Source organism: Vigna angularis, chromosome 5, assembly GCF_016808095.1.
Source record: "Vigna angularis cultivar LongXiaoDou No.4 chromosome 5, ASM1680809v1, whole genome shotgun sequence".
Classification (NCBI taxonomy): Eukaryota; Viridiplantae; Streptophyta; class Magnoliopsida; order Fabales; family Fabaceae; genus Vigna; species Vigna angularis.
The window spans coordinates 6,099,167-6,119,444 of NC_068974.1; the positions used below are offsets into that span (position 1 = coordinate 6,099,167).

Here is a 20,278-nt window from a genome sequence, read left to right on the forward strand (position 1 = left end):
CAATTTTAGGGTTCGCATGGTGGTGGCGACACTAAAGTCTTGCAGTGTTGATGGCGACGACGACCTGAGGCAGTGGTGGCAAGATAGGCGCTTCTTGTGCTGCAAAGAAGAAGTGGCTTGTCGTTGTTGTTGCTGGGTCGCGTTTCTAGGTTCCTCTCGTGCAGGTGCGTGTTGATGGTGGTGAGGTAGTGTCACGACAGCGCTCACAATAAAGGGAGAATGGTGGCGCATTTGAGCTTCACGACGGCAGGTCAAGTTTGATGGTGGTGAGGTGTTGTCCACGTCAATAGTTAAATTACATGTCATTCACTGATTGCACAGCTAGACATTTGGCCGCTACGATTTAAACGGCGTTTGCAAAAAGAACTAAATTGAACACAAATTGCGATCTTTAGGACTACATTAAACATTTTTAAATAATTAGGATCATTTCGAACAAAATTGACAAAAATTGAGACCAACAGTGGTATTAAGCATATATATATATATATATATATATATATATATATATATATAATCTTAAGTCAAGATTATATATATATAATTTCAAGAAGTTAAATACAATTTCAACAAGTCATTACAATTTTTACAAGTGATTTGTAAATTGTAACCTTTCATCTTCTTGTTCATCATATGTAAATTTTTGAACAATAACTTTCGTAGAGGCAAATCCAAAGGAGCTTGCACACAACTATTTGACATCTTTTCTTAGTTTTGTATTATTAATATTTTCATCTTAACTTCAATTCATGAATATTTGGCTTATTCTTTTAATTTATTTTTATCAATGATATATAAGGTGAGGACATATTCATCATTATGAAAAATCATCTACATTTGGTTTGCACCTATGATGGTTTTTAGGCTCTACAAAGTCGTAGCAGTAAGGATTATCACCCAACCACACACAAGGTTAGATTCCTTTGCACCTTGGACTAGAGAAAAATTCATGGAGAAGGACTTTCTGCTATTATTCACGACATAACACATTCTACTTCACTTGAGTATAAATGATTATTACAACATCAGAATACCCCTATATTGAATACCATATGTCAATGCATACACGAAAATTACCACCACCATGAATTTCTAGTTGAAATCCCTTCAATATCATTACCAAACATATTCAATACAATACCATCACATTCATAAAACACCATAACACTCATAAACATACACGTAATCTATTATAAATCTATGTTCAATAGTCAAATAAGAAGAAAAATTCAAACATACACATTGACACTGAGAGGTGGCGCCCAACGCCAAAATTCTCACCAAAGGTGACGCTCAACGCCATTCTTTTTGCAAAAATTTGTGTTCAGTGACATTGTTCTACAAACTTGCAGTGCAAGATGGTTCTCAACGATGTTCCACAACTGCTTAGCGTCAAAACATTCGTAAAACTGAGCGCTCAACGAAACTTTTTAACGCTCAATGTCTTAGAGCTAAAATGCTAGCGCTCTGTGCCCGTACAACACCACTTAATGTTATAACAGTTGACAACAAAGACATTTCTTTATTTCAAGTGAACTTGAACCTTATCAATTGCTCAAATTAGTACTTCTTTCTTAGTGAGTTGGTTCAAATCAATTTTTACACATTAAAACTCGTACCAATTTACTTATTTGCTCATATTCTAAGTTGTCTTAGCCACACAAACCCAAAAAATAATCAAATACAAAACAATCAACAAAACCATACTAATTAATTCAATCATATTCATCCATAGGTAAAAAACATCATATTTATCAAACTCATACACACCAAAGTAACTAGCTTCCTTAACCTTTGATAACAGTTCAAAATATTTATAATGCCTTCAAACGCACAAAAAAAGTCTTATTTTTTCTTAGGAACAACATAAACATGATTAGAATATGTCATTAGAACAACTAGTCAATAGAGAATCTTATAGATGACCTTAAAAAACATGCAAACAAAATTTTGTCCACATATAAAGGAAGAACCAACCTGGACCTATAAAAGAGACAAGAAAACTAATTTAGTCAAACTGAAAAATTAATCAATAAAAAATGCAAAGCTTGCCACAAGGATCACTCGATCGATCTCCAATCTTCAAACATGAAAGGTTAGAAAATGTAAAAAGAAAGAAGATAATTCTTTGAAAAATGTTTGTAAAAAAATGTGTATACTTAAATAATAAAATTATTTATAAAATTTTTATTTATAGTTTAAACATTTTAATATTAAAATAATTGAGGTAATTGTAATAAATACACTGTTAATTTTAAAACATAATTTTCTATACTCTTAGATTATATTTTACAAAAGTTTTGAATTATGCAAAGCCCGGGGAGAAATTAAGTTTTATTACTTTTATATCTTTTTAAATAAGTTCAATATTTTTTATTTGTTAATAATTTTACTTCGGAACTTTCTCAATTCAGGGTGATTTAGGAAAAAACGCAAGTTAATGTATTTCTCTGTGTCAAATTCATAATAGCAAGTTATTATATTAAAATGTGACATTGGTAGTGTGTCATGTATAATTTAGTCAACGAATCAAATTTACATGACATTATCGCTTATGTTACGTTATCATTAATTTTAACATGACATAGTAATTTGTTATCACTAATTTAATAAAAAATATTACATTAATTTATTTTTAGGTATAAATTTAATTAAAAATGTTCAAATAATGAAATAAAATTAAAAATATTCATAATAGTAAAAATTATTAAACTTTTAAAATATTTATAAAAATAACCGTTTGAAATATATTCAAATTTTTAATACTAAAACCAATTAATCATGTGGAAATTTGAAACAATAATGTCATGTTTCACAAAAATAATTAGATTTATTATTCAATTTCGTAATGTTTTAGTTCAATATATAAAATAAAATAATTACATCATCACAATGGATGAGAATAACTTAATTAAAGAGTATACATTTTTATATCTAATAAAATGTATTTTTTATTAAAAACTAAAAATGTTTAAATTTATAAAAGAAATAAAATTTAATAAAATTATTTATTTTATTTTTCATATTAAAACATATTAATATAAGAAATAATCACATAATATCAACTCATGATAAAATCAGAGAATAAGAACTTAATTAAGAAAATAGAAAAAATAATTTTAATAAAAACTAAATTAAAAATATCTGAAATAAATAAATAGCAATGAGAGTTAACGCGTAAGGGTTTGCATGTGGGCATAATGAAGAGTCCTGCAATTCTATGATGTCTAGGTGTTTTAGTTTACGAGAAACGATGTACCGACTCACTGACATGACACGTGCGAACGTGTTACCTCACGCACTCTAATCTTTTTTTCTTTTTCTAATTTATTTTATTAGACTACCTTTTCATAATTAATTATTTGCATTGTACACTTAGTGTACGTATAGGGGTATAATGGTATAAATAAGACCTGCTTTGCACGCTTACTCAGGTTACATCTCGCTACTCTTTTTAGCAGATTTTCCTCTGGTTTTGACCAAGGAATCTCACAAACTCCTATACATAAAATTACTATATTGCACTTCAACTTTTAAACATTTAAACGTTTGAAAAGGGACAAATAATTAATGCTGTGTATTCGGTGATGAAGGAAAAAATATTAAGACAATGGTGTAACTAGTTGATTTTTTTTCCTCAAAATATAGTTATTAAAAAGAACATTTATTCAAATAAATCTCTCCTCATTTTAATTCTCAAACTAGACTTATTTAGGATTGATTATGATGAAAATTACGACTAAGTTTCCTTTTCCAATTTTTACAAAAATAATTTAAAAAATTAAACAATATATACAATTACCAAAAAGAAAGAGAAGAAAAGTACGATCTCATCGAATAGTAAACATTCAAGCATAAAGAGGAAGCTAAAGAAAAGAACAATGGAAGTAATACTAAATCAAGTGAAGAATTTAAATTTACTCATCTCTTTACTTTGCTTGTTTGATTTAATTTGTAATAGTTAAATATTGCTAATGAAATTTATTTTGATATTTTGAATCGGTATATAATATATATAAACTTAAAATGAATTAAAATGTAATATAACAAATTAAAAGCAGTTTAAACTTAATTTTTATATAATATTTGAGATAAATAATTGATTATTAATCAGTTATTTAAGAGAAGTTGCCACTTGAAAGTCCATTTCTTTTTTAAATATTCAATTACAAAGAAAGATAATTGTTTATTCCAAGAACTTATACTTTGAAAATTTTTCTCATGTTCCAGAGCAATCGATTATCAAGATTAAATGATCAATTATAATTATTGGTTGAATTCTTTCCATATTTTCTCTAGCACATGCTTTTCTTTTATTTATTTTTTTTCATAATGTTTAAGGGAGAGAATTTATTAGATTTTGAGAATGCATACATTTTTAGTATTTGCTTGTTTTACTCCAAATCTGTTTGTTGTTTTGTTTTCTTATATTTTATGTAAAAAGAGCATTAAAAAAAAGGGAGATTAATAGTAAGGGAACACCTTGTTATGTTATTTTGTATTTGTGTGAAGCAATCAAAGATAGTTTTGTGTCTATATTAACATTACCTAACATAAAGAGTGAAAATTTAGAATCTCTTTTAAAGTATGAGATATTATAAAAAAAAAAAGAGAGAGATTGTTTATCATGAAGAAGGTCTCCAAAAACCCAAATGAAGATGTTTTGGTGATATTCGAAGATGTTGATGATGAATATTTGAGTATTAGAGTCTAGTTTTCTTTATTTATATTTATGTTCTTCACACAAATTATTCAATAGGACTTCTAAATTCAACACATAGTCTATTTCAAAAAGAAAAAACATTTTTCTAAAGTTAAAATCAACCGTAAAAAGTTTATCAACATTTTTAATCGATTAAAATTTAATTATAATCTATCAAACTATTTTTGGGAGATTTCTAAACAAAATAATCAATTATCTAATATAATAACCAATTAAACTAGAAAGTGATTTAAGTGTTTTCAAACTCTCAAACATAATTGATTAAAAACTTTTATAATCAATTTAACTTGTTTTGTAAAATTAATCAGAAACACATTTAATCGATTAAAATACGTGATATAATAGATTATTATAAAGAGACATTATAATTTTTTTCTCAAATTTTAATTAAAATAATCGATTACAAGCTTGATTTAACATATTAAATGTCATAAAAATATTTTAAATTAATGGTTTGAAAACTCTATAAATAAAGAAAATTTTTAAACTTTTTGGAAAACTCAACAATCATATAATGCGAATCAAACTAATATTTTATTAGTTGTTTACAAATTTTCACCAGTGCTTTCAAGCTTATCAACATTTTAAAGGTTACGTTGAATTCATAAGTCATAGTGGCCTTATATTACAATTGATAAACTTTTCCTATTTTTTATTGTTATTGATTGACATCAGTGTTGTGTTGTTGTTCTTCTCGAGCAATAAGAGTCTATAAAGAATATATCCTCTTGAAGTGGTTTAAGAGTGGATAAAGTCTCGATATTTTCTTGGTTGTGAGCAGTCAGTAATTGATTTATTTAGTTATAACTATTGTCTTGCATTGTACAAATTGATAATAAAATTGGGTTTTCAAAAGAGAGACTGAGAACATTGTACAAATAGATAATAAAATCGGGTTTTCAAAAGAGAGACTATGAATTGGAAGTAGGATTGTTTGAATCTAAACCAACACAAATTCTTCTGTGTTCTTTATTTTTTCTTAGCTCATTTTTTCTTAACTCTACTTATTCTTGTATAAATGAAATCCTTAAAATAATTGCATTACGATTTCCAAGTTGAAAAGATTTAAAGAAAGAAATATGTTTTAAGAAATGGTTTTTGTTAACTTCTTTACAAGTTTACCAAGTTGTGCAAGTAATAAATGGTAAGATCGAGTATTGTTTTTCTAAGTGACTCATGTAATATTAAACAACTATACAATTAATAACTTATATAAATTAAGGAATATTTCCATAATTTGGTGTTATGTTCAAGAAAGTAAATTTATGCATAAAAAGTAAACACTTTGAAAGTAAGAATGCTTAAAAGATGCAAAAGATTAGAAATGATATGGATTAGAGATGTTGGGGTTAGATTTCACTGACGTGGGTCTCATGCATTTATAACTCAACTCCTTTCCATTATAATACTAATGTCAACCTATAAGTTTACTTAAACCATTAATCCCTTTGAAGAGTCTAAATTTTCTTATTAAGAGTCAATCCCTCAAACCCTTAATTAATAAACATGCTTTAGCAACTAGTTTTAGATCTAGGTTAAAAAAGATATTTTCCAACACATAATGAACAAAGTATCAAGTTATGGGTGATCAAATCAAAGCAAGCATTAAAAAAAAAAACAAGAATACTAACATTCAAGGAAAATACATAAATATATTTCAAAACACTACAAGATACATAAGAGTTCAATGGTTACATCTACCTCCAACAAAATGGGTTTAACTCTCCATTGTCATGGAGAACCCAAGATTACAAAATGAAAAATGGAAGAAGAAAGAAATACAAGTAAGGAGAAGAGTTGTTCCCACAAGCCCTAGTAGCCCTCCAATCTATCCAAAGACTATTTTTTACATCTAAGCCTCCAAAGATGGCTTTCCTTCGAGCAAACAAGAAAAAATAGGTCTAGAATTGGAATATCAGCAAAATTATCGCCTAGTGCACATCCTCCATCATTGGGCGCCTAGAATTAACAATGCTCTCTATAAAGATGGCGCCTATTTTCACATGAAAAAATGGGAATGGAGCCCAACATTGTGTTTTGGTTGGCCGGCGTTGGACAGTCCTGTAACTGATTTGGGCTCTCTAAGATGCTTGTGTCCAACGCTATGTATGTATCACTCAATGCCAGTTGCTCTATTGATGGAGCTTACTCTTTGTTCTTCCATGATCTCACATTTTGATTATTCTTCCTTGCTTTTCTAGATTGCAACTAGCTTGACTTGAAACAAAAAGCTTTCTGTTCATAAATTAGACACAAAATAATTGGGATTAATGGTATAATTGGATTATTGTAACACAAAATGTAATTATTTACAAAATCAAGATAAAAATGAAGGCTACGTAGGCTAAAAGCTAGAGAAGATTTGATTATATTTTTTAATAAAAGATAACTCAAATAATGGTAAAACTTAAAATTTTTAGTTTTAAATCGGATTCACCCTCACTCTTGGTTTAACAAAGCCATCAATTCTTTTCTTTTAGTGTCCAAGATGTTTAGGAAGTTGTTAGATGGAAAATAGTGACTACATTTTTGTTAAATCTTGAATCAAGCCTCACTTGCCTAATACTTCTTCTATGCCTATATTGTTATCATCTGATGATGATGAAGAGATTGAAAATGTTGAGTAATTGGCTAAATTAGTCCACCCTTTTGTTGTTGTTGCTTAAAAGTGGGGAGAGTCCATGAAGAGATGAAAAAGGGATAGTATGCTAACGAGAGAACATGTATCAAGGGGGAGAATATAAGTTTATAGGGGGAGTAATCTTTACTAAAACAAAGATGCATAAGTTGAGTGTTTCAAGCCGAAAAGTTGAAGATCTTAAATGGTTTTGCTCTTATAAATGTAATAAATTATGTTGAAATACAGTTTTGTTCTTTTGATATTGTAATTTGTACTGAAATGCTTAAACACTATACCTTAGTGATATAATTTTATTAGTAAAATTTAGTATCCTTGAAAATTTTGACAACTCATTAAGTGTTTTTCACAACAAAGTATAAAACGTAAACATACTTGTAAGATTATGTGTTTTATGTATACAACAAATCATGTAAGACATGGATGTTTTTAAAGAAAACAATGCAATGCATTATAGTCTTCTTTCATCTAATAAATAAGGTTATGACTAGAAGATATGCATACAATATTAAGTTAATGTTGTACTTAACCAAATATTTTGTAAGTTTATTTTTGTACTATAAAGAATGTTTTCGTCTTCAATTTACTAAGATAATCCACAAAAACATTGGTCAACACATGATCTATTAGGATATGAACTAAAGTTGCTTTGTAGTCTTTTTGCCTAGATTCTGAACCGAGGCAATATGTAGGGTCTTTTGCCTCGGTTGGTTTCGAGCCGAGGCGATATATGTATTTTTTTTTATTCTTTTTCAGAAAATGGAGACTTTTGCTTTTCAAAATCATTTTTTTCTTTTTTATCTAGGACAACGGAGGCAACGACGAAACAACTAAAGGCGACGACGAACGGACGAACAGCCGGTGGCAACGGCGTATGACCAACGGTGACAACGAGCAGCGTAGTTTGCCGAGAGCACGGGAGCACGAGAGAAGTAGAGGCAACAACGTGAAACAATAGGTTAAAATTTTTTATGATGGCAGTCAGTGATGGAGGTAGCGGCGACGACCAATGGTGGAGGCAGCAACAAAGGCATGTGGTAGAGGCACCAACGACGGCCAGTGGTGGAGGCAGCGACGACAGAGCGGCAAGCTGTTCGCGCGAGATGAGAAGCAGCAATTCGTAGGTGAGTTTGAGGTTGAGTTTTTTTGGTGCGAGTTGAGGATGGTGGTGGTGAGAAGGTTGTGGAAGGGGAGAATGAAAGGGAAGAATGAAAGGGGAGAATGAAAGGTCTGAAATTTAAAAATCGAAGAAGTTATTACCTTGGTTAAGTAGATAACAGAGACAATAAGACTCTACTTCCTTGGTTCTAAAGACAACTGATGCGTAAACCATTCAGAAAAAATTCAAAAAAAAAATTATAAATGGCAAAGATTAAAGATATTTCTAACTATAGGCATCGGTTCATGGTTAAACCGAGGCATAAAGGCCTTATGACATCGGTTAAAATGGAACCGAGGCAGTAGATGTTGACAAAATGGATTTGAAATGTTCAGATACAGAGGTTGTCAGCTTTTGGCAGGACATACTGCCTTGGTTCTGCACAGAACAGAGGCAGTAGGCGTATTTTGAAAAAGCTGGCAGGTGAAAAGTCTGATTTGCAAAGGGAAATCATGGTTTTTTGCCTCGATTAGTCAGAGAATCGATGCAATATACCCCTTAAGCATTGGTTCAAATTGAATCGAGACATATACGTTCGCAAAAATTATGAAATTGTCACCGCGTTTTGATATAATTTGGTGTTTTTGAAACCAAAGCGTAATGTGCGAATTAAAAGCCTCTTTTTTTTACTAGTGATCATAAAATAAGTTTTTGTTAACTTTATTAAAGTTATTTATCACGTATTATCTTTTCTTTTATTTCTATTTCGTCTTCAGTAGATGTAGTTAGCCTTTTCAGACAAACCAATAGTAAAATCTAAGCATAAATAATTAATTTTCTTTATCTCTTGTTCATTACATTTTGTTCTCCATAAGAAGAGTTTTTATGAACTAACTTTTAGAAAAACTTTTAACTATTATTTGTCAGATAAAATTATCATCTAACTGGTAGAGCCTCCAGTCTCATGAAACTCATATAAAATCAAATTCCCCCTAAAAGGTAGCAAAAAGACAACCTGAATATCAATCTAAGGAAATGGTACAAATTTTGAGTAATTCTAGTTTGTAAATTTGTCCTGGGGAATATGAATGGATCCTATTATAATCACTAAAAAATCACTAAAACCATGCAAAACTATAGAAACCAAAATTGTTTGGTAAAATGCACATGAGAACTCATGAATTAGCTACAAAGGAGATTCCAGGTAAATTGTGCAATGAACATTCTATGTGCATCATGACAAACCAGAAACTAAGACAAACTTACAAAAGCAGAGAGAAAGAGAGAAGCACACTTGAGAGCTTTCTGTGGAAAAATATTATGCATCAAATCTTATACAAAGGAGATGCAAAAGTACAATTATATAGAAAAAGATGGATATTCTAGAGTAATGGTTACAAAGAGCCAAACTGTCCTAACAGTTAGTTAGGACCTAAGGCGAACGAGTGCACCGAACGGTTAGAGGTGATGAGACAAGAGTCGTTCGGTGGTACATACAACGAATCGGACGGGTGATCAGATCGCATACAGGCGGAGGCGTCCGAACGTTTAGCAGCGAAAATGATGGGAATGAACTGATCGGTAAAGCATCACATGAGTCTTTCGGTAAAGCATTAGCGGAAGCGGTGGGGCATGAGCCGATTGGTAAAGCATTGTGTGAACCGTTCGGTAGAACATTATGTGAATCGTTCGGTAAAGTATTCTGACAGCCCCCCTCAAGCTTGGCGTAAATGTTGAGATTGCCAAGCTTGGAATTGATGTTATGGAAGGTGGAAGGAGGAAGAGGCTTGGTCAATATGTCAGCAAGCTGTAGAGTAGTGTGTATGGGGAGAAGTTTCACAATGCCTTGTTGAACTTTTTCCCAAATGAGATGATAGTCAATTTCGATGTGCTTCGTTCGTTCATGAAAGACTTGGTTGGTGGTGATTTTGATGGCAGACATGTTATAACAATAGATGGTTGCAGGTTGAGAAGGAGGTAGATGAAGGTCTTTCATGAGATTGTGAGCCACTGGATTTCACAAACGGTCTGGGCAAGGGCACGATATTATGCTTCAGAGGAGCTTCGTGAAACCGTGCTTTTCTTTTTTGATTTTCGCGATATTGGTGAATCACCCAAGTATACGATATATCCAGTAGTGGATTTGCGGGAGTCGGGGCAACCGGCCCAGTCGGAATCACTGTAAGCTTTCAATTGAAGATTATTATTCGCAGTTAGGAAAATACCTTAGCCAGGAGTTTGTTTGATATAGCGTAAGATTCGAAAAGCAGCTCGATGATGGAATGTGGTTGGGGCAGCGACAAATTGACTGAGGTGATGAATTGCATAAGTGATATCCGGACGGGTGTTGGTGAGGTATATGAGCCTTCCTATCAGTCTTCTAAACGTAGCATGATCATCAAGCGGATCACCATAAGAGGAAACTTTGGTGGAAAAGTTCATAGTGTGCTTACAGGAGCTGCATCAAGCATCCCTGTTTCTTTGAGAAGATCCAGGGCATATTTCCGCTGGGTTAAGAGAATTCCTGCACTGCTTCTAACGACTTCAGAACCCAGAAAGTAAGATAGATTGCCAAGATTTTTGATTCTAAAGCTGTCATTAAGCAGGTCAGTTATGTTATCAATATCATAAATATTATTACCAGTAATTATGATATCATCAATGTAAACAAGCATTATGGTAATGTTATTCCTGTTATGTTTTACAAAAAGTGAGTGATCTCCAGATGTTTGAGAAAAGTTGTGAGAAAGAAGAAAGGATGACAATTTTTCATACCACTGTCTGCTAGCTTGTTTCAAACCATAAAGGGATTTGTGAAGGAGACAAACCTGATTTTTACCTGTTGTAGGAACCCCTGGTGGTATTTGCATATATACTTCTTCACTTAAATCACCATGTAAGAAGGCATTATTGACATGTAATTGTCGAATGTGCCAATTCTTAGCTGAAGCCAGAGATAAGACAAAACGAACGCTAGTTAGTTTGACTACAGGAGAGAATGTAACAAAGTAATCAATACCCTCCATTTGTGTGTAGCCTTTGGCAACAAGGCGAGCCTTGAATCTTTCTATGGTCCCGTCAGCCTTGTGCTTCGTTTTGTATACCCATTTTCACCCTATGGCCTTTTTTTTTTGGAGGAAGAGTAGTAATAGTCCACGTATTGTTTTGCTCTAGAGCCATGATATCTTCCTTCATAGCATGCTGCCAGTGATCGTGTTGAACGACTTCTTTGTAATTCTGTGGATCAGCAGTGTTGTCTAGAGAAAAAATGAAAGCTGTATAGGTAGTAGATATGTTATCAAAAGATAAGGCATTTGAAATTAGGTATTTTATTTGAGTAGTGCCATAAGAAGAGATTTGAAAATCTCGTAGATAAGCAGGGGGTTTTCTAACTCTAGTTGATCTTCTTGGAGAATTATTTTCATCTTCTATATGAGTTTGATGATTTGTTTCAGTGGGAACAATAGTGTGAGCATTGTCATCATTATACATAAAAGGGTTAGTAGATAACGATATTGAGGCACTCGGATCATAAACAAGAGGAGAGGTAATGACAGGAAATTCGTTTTCAAGAAAAACATTTCTAGAAACTTTAATATCATGGGTATCAAGATCATAAGTGATGTAACCTTTAGTAGTAGGATGTAAGCCGAGAAAGATGCTGGACTTGGCACAGGGGTCAAGCTTCTTTCTATTAGCATGAATAGTACTAACATAACAAAGACAACCAAAGACTCTTAATCTAGAAATATCAAAAGCATTGTTATATAATTTGTCATATGGCAAACTGTTATTAAGAAAAGGGGTAGGCATTATGTTAATAAGAAGAGTAGCATAGTTGAGAGCATATGTACAAAATTGAGTGGAAATTTTAGAATGGAAGAGCAAGGCTCTTATTACATTTAGAAGATGTTGGTGTTTCCTTTCATGTAGCTCAATTGGGCCACTAAAAATGTATAGTCCTCCATGTAGCTCAATTGAACCAATCTTGTTGTTGGTGCTCAGATCCTGAATGAAACAAGTGTTGTCAGTGAATATAATGCATAGATGATTATGGGCAACTAACTTGGATATAGAAATGAGGTTATAGCAAAAATCTGGAATGAAAAGAACATCTTCTAGGAAGAGTTTTTCACTGATTTTAACAATTCCTTTATGAGTGGCAGTAGTTTTCATACCGTTCGGTAAGTTTATAGTTATAGGAGTAATATTTTCATACGAATATAAGTTCGTAAGAGAAGAAACAACATGATCTATTGCGCCAAAGTCTAGAATCCAAGATAGAATATCTTTACCTTCATGAGAGAAAAGAGTAAAAATGGATTTACCTGTATTAGTTGAATCAGATATTACAGAACTTATTTGATTAGTAGATGGGACTCCTGGGTTATTGGGAGATTTCATAAGGGCCATGAGAGCTTGATACTGCTGTTGTGTCAAGCGTACTTCTTGATCGTTGTCATCATTCCTGATATTTTGGCTTGTGGACATGAGACTTTTGCTATTATGGAATTTATGACCTGGAGGAAACCCATGTTTCTTGTAGCAGACCTCAATTGTTTGTCCAGTTTTGCCACAATGAGAACAAATCTTCTTAACAGTGATATTTTTGTTTGAAGGAAATCCATGTTTCTTGAAACAAACCAACTCATTGTGACCATTCTTGCCACAATAAGAACAAGTGACAATGACCACAACAGCGACGTGTTTAATTTCCAGCCCGTTGAGGAAATTATTGCTCATAACTTGTATTTCTTGTTGAACAACATAAGAAAAGATTTTTGAAATGGAAGGCATAGGATCCATTAACAAAACATGCGACTGAATATTACTATATTGTTCATTCAATTCGCGAAGAAATTGTAGGACGTGATCCTCATGCTTTCTTTGGGAAATCGTTGAAGTTAAGTTGCAAGAACACCTGACTTCACAAGAGCAGGTTGGCTCGGGGCGAAAGTTGTCAATCTCATCCCAGATAACACGAAGCCTGGTAAAATATTCCATCACGGATCTTTCTCCTTTTTTTAGAGAGACAACTTCATTTTGTAATTCAGAGATGCATAGAATACTGCGGCGTATGTCAGGGGAAACTGAATGTACTAGCCAAGAGACCACCATGTTGTTGCATCCTATCCAAGCATGGTAGGAATCAACTTCCTTTTGTGGCGGGGTGGCGGTGCCATCAATAAACTGAATTTTGTTCTTGGCACTCAAGGCGGTGTACATAGATTTGCTCCAGGCATGGTAGTTATTGGACTCCAAGAGAGGTGAAACAAGAGAGATCGCTAGGCTTTCGCTCGGATGAATGTACAATAGACTGGAAGGGTGGTTATGTTCCTCCATCATTATGCAAGATCCTGCAAAAGATTGGACAAAACAAAAAAAAACGAAGAAAAGAAAGAAGAGAGAAAGAAAAGAAAAAGAAAGAAAGAAAAAGAAGATTAGAGGCGCAACAGAGCTCTTCAAAAGAAGAGCTCTGATACCATCATGAATTAGCTACAAAGGAGATTCTGGGTAAATTGTGCAATGAACATTCTGTGTGCATTGTGACAAACCAGAAACTAAGACAAACTTACAAAAGCAGAGAGATAGAGAGAAGTGTTGATGGATTGGCAAGTGTACCAAATTGCACAAGTAATATAAAATGGTAAGACCAAGTATCGTATCACAGAAGACTCTCGACACTAAACAGTCGTGTGATAAATTGATTAATTAAGACTTAAAATAAAAGAGATCATTGGTTTAAAATGCAAAGACAGAAAATTCAATATGAATGCAAATTGATCAATAGTAGAGTAACACAGAGATGAACGGATGTTGTTTAATATAAGATGAATATGTTGTTGGGGTTAGATTTCACCAAGTTCCCTCTCATGTATATAAGAATTCTTCTTTATGCATTAATGTTAACGTCACTCACTAAAGTACTTAGAACCCAATCCCTTGGCGCAATAAGTCTTCCTTAATTCCTAGTTCGTGCAATTCCTAGCGTTTCTAGAAAATTAAGTCTGAAGATCAAGAGCTTAAGACGACCAAGTACTCATACCCTCATCCTTGAGAAATATTACCCTTGGGAGAATTCAACAAGAACCTGAATTGTAGGAAACCTCCCGGCACTCATGCAATTAATAAATCATGCAACTAAATGAGTTAAATAGAGCAAGCATTGAAACAGATGAATTCCCTAACAATTAATAAATAAAGCTAATATGATTAAGAATCAATTCAAATACATGACAGTTCACAAGGTTACATCATTCCCCAACAACAAATAGAGTTTAGTTCCCCATAGACATGGAGAAACTAGATGCACAATGGAAAAGCATGAGATAGTGAAACCCTAAGAGTAGAAGAGGAAGCTCCCGCCTCCAGATCCGCCTTGAAAGAGTAAAAGAGTGTGCTGTTGTGTTGCTCCAGCCAGGGATACCAAACCTAGAGCGCTTGGGTCCTTTAAATAAAGTTTGAAAAGAGTAGAAATAGGGCCTAGTCCAAAAGAGTCAAAACAGAGCAAGAATTGGGCAAGATCAGCAACGCACGACGCTTGGGCGGCCAATTTGGCCGCCCGGGCGGTGGACATTGATTTCTGGAAGGCTTGAGCCTCCAATCTCTTATTCACACAACTGAATGAAAAAGCATGAGTCCAAGCAAGTTTCTAAGCCAAAAAGGGTGTATTTAATATCAAAATTATATCACAGATAACGATATTTTAAACCGTTATCAAGAAGCACACTTGAGAGCTTTCTTTGGAGAAATATTATGAATCAAATCTTATACAAAGGAGAAGCACAAGTACAATTATATAGAAAAAGATGGATATTCTAGAGTAATGGTTACAAAGAGCTTAACTGTCCTAACGGTCAGTCAGGACGTGAGGCGAACGAGTGCACCAAACGGTTAGAGGTGATGAGACAAGAGTCGTTCGGTGGAACATACAACGAATCAGACGGGTGATCAGATCGCGTACAGGCGGAGGCGTCCGAACGTTTAGTAACGGAAACGATGGGGCATGAAACGATCGATAAAGCATCACATGAGCCGTTCGGTAAAGCATTAGCGGAAGCGGTGGGGCATGAGCTAATTGGTAAAGCATTGTGTGAACCGTTCGGTAGAACTTTATGTGAATCGTTCGGTAAAGTATTCTCACTGAAAATGTGAATTATGAAAAAAGAATGATTGAAATCATGATATGAACATGGAATCAAGTGCAAACAAAGATAATTGAAGATTAAAATAGAGAATTTATACAAAAGAACTAGTGTAGACCAAAGTTTGTAAAACTAGTAACTATAGAAAACCTATCTAAATGGTAAAAACTGTAAACAAAAAATTAAAACATGAAATTAAATGAACAAACATGAATTAAAGGTGGAAACAATCGTAAATCAATATTCAATACAAGATTTAAGAAGCAAAAATGAAAAATCAATTTTCAAACCAAGGACAACACAATTTACGTGAAAGTTAGCAAGAATAACCGCCAAAATGGAAAAATCAAATTCAATGTATTAAACTAAGATTAAATGTGAAAAAGTATACTTCAAACAAGTTTCTAAATCTAAAGTAATGAAAACATTACGCTAAAACTTCAGAAATCAAAGCTAGAATGAAAAATTACAATGTAAGATCTTCTAAAGCTCTCCTGTACTTTTCTTTATTCTTATTCATTAAAAATACATTAAAATCCCTGATAATATTATTCTCTCTTCAATGTGATTTTAATCTTTTTAAAAAATAATTATTTAATTAATATTTGGCACAATATGAGAGCTAGTACATATATACCCTCTACCTGGAAGGGATTGAGTCAAGACACAAATTTCATAACCGATGGAAATGGGTAAGAATTTTTACTTTAAAGATAAAGACTATTACTGTCAAACATGCACCAACTATATCCATTGGCATTCCTAATAAAAATATAGAATGTTCTTTATATCGATTCTTTAATTATAATTGTAATCATCAAAGTTTTTCACTAAGAGATGGTGTAGTGGTTCTAAATATTCTCAAACTATTTGAGTCTTAACGTGTAAAGGTTTGTTTGAAATGTCTATCTAGATATAGTTCTCATTCTTTACAATATTTAACATAACCATATAATAATTCTAGCGTAATTTGTTGTTTTTATTAGTCATATTCTACTCATTTGAACCATGATAGTTTGTTGATGGCATGTTCTTCAAACTCCATTACCTGTCATTTTGTTAAGAGCTAATGCCGGATGTTTCTAATACCAAGTAATAGTATAACTCTATTCTAAAAGAAAATTTAATAGAGCCTCAAGACTTTCTGTTGTTGTTGGAGATTATATTATCTAACAAAAAGCATATAAGAAAAGAGAACAACACAAAATTTTTACACTAATTTATTTCAACTCTTAAACCACATCCATTTCTCCTTTAATACTCTTGAAGGATTTCATCAATCAAAAACTAAGATAATTAAAAATGAATATAATCATTTTTGGTTACAACAATAATATAAAATCACTCTTAGTTGTCCTTCTTAATCTTATTGTAGTAAACTAATCTACTATAGCCGTCTCATAACTGTTTGTGTACTTGCCTATGCACTACATATATTCATCTCTTCATTCAATAATAGATTGACTTTTCTGTTGCTGTTTACTACTCTCTGTGTTCACATTCTCTCTCTTTGCATAACTCCCTCACACTTGTTGCACCTTTGCATAACCTGCTGCAATCTAACAGTGGTATCAAGAGCAAGGTTATGAAACCTGGAGGCTAAGCACAAGTCAATCAAGAAAAGATGGTTGGCGTGATACATAGAACCCTACCTGTGTTTGACAGAAAGGGGTTCGATGATTGGTGTGTAAAAATGGATGTTATTCTTGGATTTCAAGAAGTTGACGAGATAGTCAAGAAAGGCTTCAAAGAACCGTTGAGAGGAGATACAAAAGAAGCAAAGCAACAACACAAGGAGAATCAAAGATTGGATTGCAAGGCTCGAATGCTATTGCATCAGTGTGTATCGGCTGCTATCTTCCAGAAGGTTTCGAAGGCAGTCACGGCGAAGGAGGTCTGGGACATCTTACAAGAGGGCTACGACAATACGGGCAAAGTCAAGAAGATTAAGCTACAATCTCTTCAAAGACAATATGAACTCCTAGGCATGGGAGAGCAAAAATCAGTTGTTGAGTACATCAAAAGGATACAAGTGGTGGTAAACGCCATGAAAGCGTGTGACAAGGTTGTGAAAGATAGGAAAATTGTGGAGAAAATCCTCAGAATGTTAACTCTACAGTATGACCATATAGTTGTGGCCATAGAAGAATGTAAAGATCTTGAGAATATGAGAGTCGAAGAACTGCAGAACTCTCTGGAGGCACATGAACAGAGACTGATCGAAAGAAGAAATGCTGAAAAAGAGGTAAGTCAGAATTCAAATCAAGCCTATACACAAGAAGTAATTACAAACCTAGAGGACGAGGAACTGGAAGAGGTAGAGGCCGATCACGGGGAGGTCGAACTGGTGACAGAAATATAACTGTCCAAGATCAAAGTGTTGAAGAAGTTGGTAGCGAGCATAGAGATGGAAACAAGGGAGGTGGAAGACAGTCAAGAGGTAGAGGCAGGAAAGGTTTTAACAAGAAGAATGTTCAGTGTTACACATGCAATAGGTTTGGGCATTACTCTGCGGAGTGCTGGCACAATGAAATGGAAAAGAAAAACAAGAATGATGAGACAACAAATCCTGCTCAAGACTCATGTGACTCAGAGTTTGATCATGTATTGTTGATGAACATTACCGAACGAGTGCTGACAGATGATGAAACCGAACGATCGTCTACCGAATGATCGTTGTTGGGAGTTAACGAAGAAACTGAACGATCATTGTTGTTGAATGAATCGAGAATTGACAAAGGTGTTTGATGGATATACGATGACCATGCATCAAAAGCATATAGAGGTGTTTGATGGAAGAAAACGACTCGTACTTAAAGCACCGCTAGCCAGAAATAGAACCTTCAAGGTGAACCTCAGTGCCACAACTGTTCAGTGTTTATCTACTGTTAATACCGAGGAAGAAGTGTGGTTATGACACTATCATTATGGACATCTAAACTTCAGAAGCTTGGGTCAATTGAAGAATAAAGAGTTGGTGAAAGGTGTTCCTGAGATTTTTCCACCGAAGAAGGTTTGTGAAGGATGTGTATTTGGGAAGCAGACCAGGAAACAGTTCAAGAAGTCAGCACACAAGAGAGCAAATCAAACTCTTAAAGTGGTTTATTCTGACGTGTGGGGACCCTTCGAACAAGAATCAATCGGAGGTAATAAATATTTTCTTCTCTTTGTTGATGAATGGACCAGAAAGATTTGGATTTATTTGATTAAGGAAAAGAAGGATGTTTACTCGTGTTTTGTTAACTTTTGTGCCATGGTGGAGAGACAATCCGGTCTACATATCAAGACCCTCAGAACTGATGGTGGAGGAGAATTCAACTCCCACGAAATGAATAGGTTTTGCAGTGATAATGGTATAGTGCATGAAGTGATAGCTCCATATACCTCCCAACACAATGGTCTGGCCGAACGGAGGAACATGACACTGCTCGACATGACCAGATGCACGATAAAGGGCAAGAGATTACCACACTACCTTTAGGGGGAAGTTGTATCAACAACAGCGTATCTACTAAATAGAAGTCCCACGAGAGCTTTATTAAATTGCACATCAGAAGAAGCCTGGTCAGGTATTAAGCCATTGGTAAATCACTTGAAAATTTTTGGTTCAGTATGTTACACGCACATTCCAGATGCAAGAAGGAAGAAGTTGGATGACAAAAGCGAAACTTTTGTCTTCATTGGGTATCACCCCACAGGCGCGTACAGGCTATACAGCCCTGAGAACAAACAAATTGTGATAAGTATAAATGTAATTGTAGACGAGGTAGCCACATTCGAATGGAGAAAGACTAAGACAGATCAGAAATCTGAAGCTGAGACAAACAAGAAGTCTGCAATTGTTCCAAGCTGGCTGAAAGATAGCACTTCTGGTGGTGTTGAACAGGCTGAGAAATGTGATGAGGTCAATAGTAGAAGATCACAGAGGATGAGATTTCCTTCCTCAAGGCTAGCATATTATGAAGTATTCCTTGACAGTGACAATGCAGATCTTGGTGGTCAAGCACATCTCGCATTCCTAGCTGATGCAGAAGCTATTCCCTAGAAACAAGCGCTTGATATAAAGGAGTGGAGAGAAGCCATGATTGAAGAGCTAAATGCCATTGAAAGAATGTTAAACTCTTTGGCAAGTGCACCAAATCGTTCAAGTAATAAACCATGGTAAGACCAGGTATCGTTTTCCCAAGAGACTCGTAATACTAGAAAATTGTGCGATTAACAACTCATCTAGACTCAAGAACAACTCATCATTTAAGAATATGTGCAAAAAAATAAATTCACAAGTAATTACAAGGTTGGACTTTGGTATTGAAGGCACTTGGAAATGGAAAAGACTAGAAATGGTATGAAATGACATTGTTAAGGTTAGTTTTCACCAATGCACTCTTGTGTATAACCAATTTCATCTCCTCTCTATCAATTTACTAAAGTCAATCCACTAAAACACTCTAGCCCTAATCCCTTAGGTGAAAGAGCCTAGGTTTTCCTTATCAAACTCCAATCCCTTGGACAATCTAACAAGCAAACCCGCATTAAGAACTAGGATCTAAGACAACATGTGAATCATATCCCATCCCTGGCTCAATGACCCACAAGGACTCTTGTTTCAGTTCAAGATTTCATATCCCATCCCTGGCTCAATGAAACCCTAAAATCAAGTCATGAACGTCCCC

General features: G+C 33.9%; 1 protein-coding gene across 1 annotated transcript; it reads right to left on the reverse strand.

The window, feature by feature from the left end:
• Positions 1-10,898: 10,898 nt before the first annotated feature.
• LOC108339119 (uncharacterized) lies at positions 10,899-13,803 on the reverse strand. Its single transcript, XM_017576266.1, has 3 exons — positions 11,565-13,803; positions 11,236-11,446; positions 10,899-11,151 (listed from the first exon to the last, which is right to left on the reverse strand). Exons 1-3 carry the CDS (start codon positions 13,801-13,803, stop codon positions 10,899-10,901), a joined length of 2,703 nt encoding a protein of 900 aa, XP_017431755.1.
• Between the last annotated feature and the right edge of the window lie 6,475 nt (positions 13,804-20,278).

What these genes read in the sequence shown, in the direction of transcription:
- LOC108339119 (XM_017576266.1), bottom strand. Translation starts at nt 13,803, where the DNA reads ATGGAGGAACATAACCACCCTTCCAGTCTATTGTACATTCATCCGAGC. An exon ending in AGGCCATAGGGTGAAAATGG is followed by an intron (nt 11,447 to 11,564) that starts GTATACAAAACG and finishes TCTCTCCTGTAG; the next exon opens with TCAAACTAACTAGCGTTCGT. An exon ending in AAACAAGCTAGCAGACAGTG is followed by an intron (nt 11,152 to 11,235) that starts GTATGAAAAATT and finishes AAAACATAACAG; the next exon opens with GAATAACATTACCATAATGC.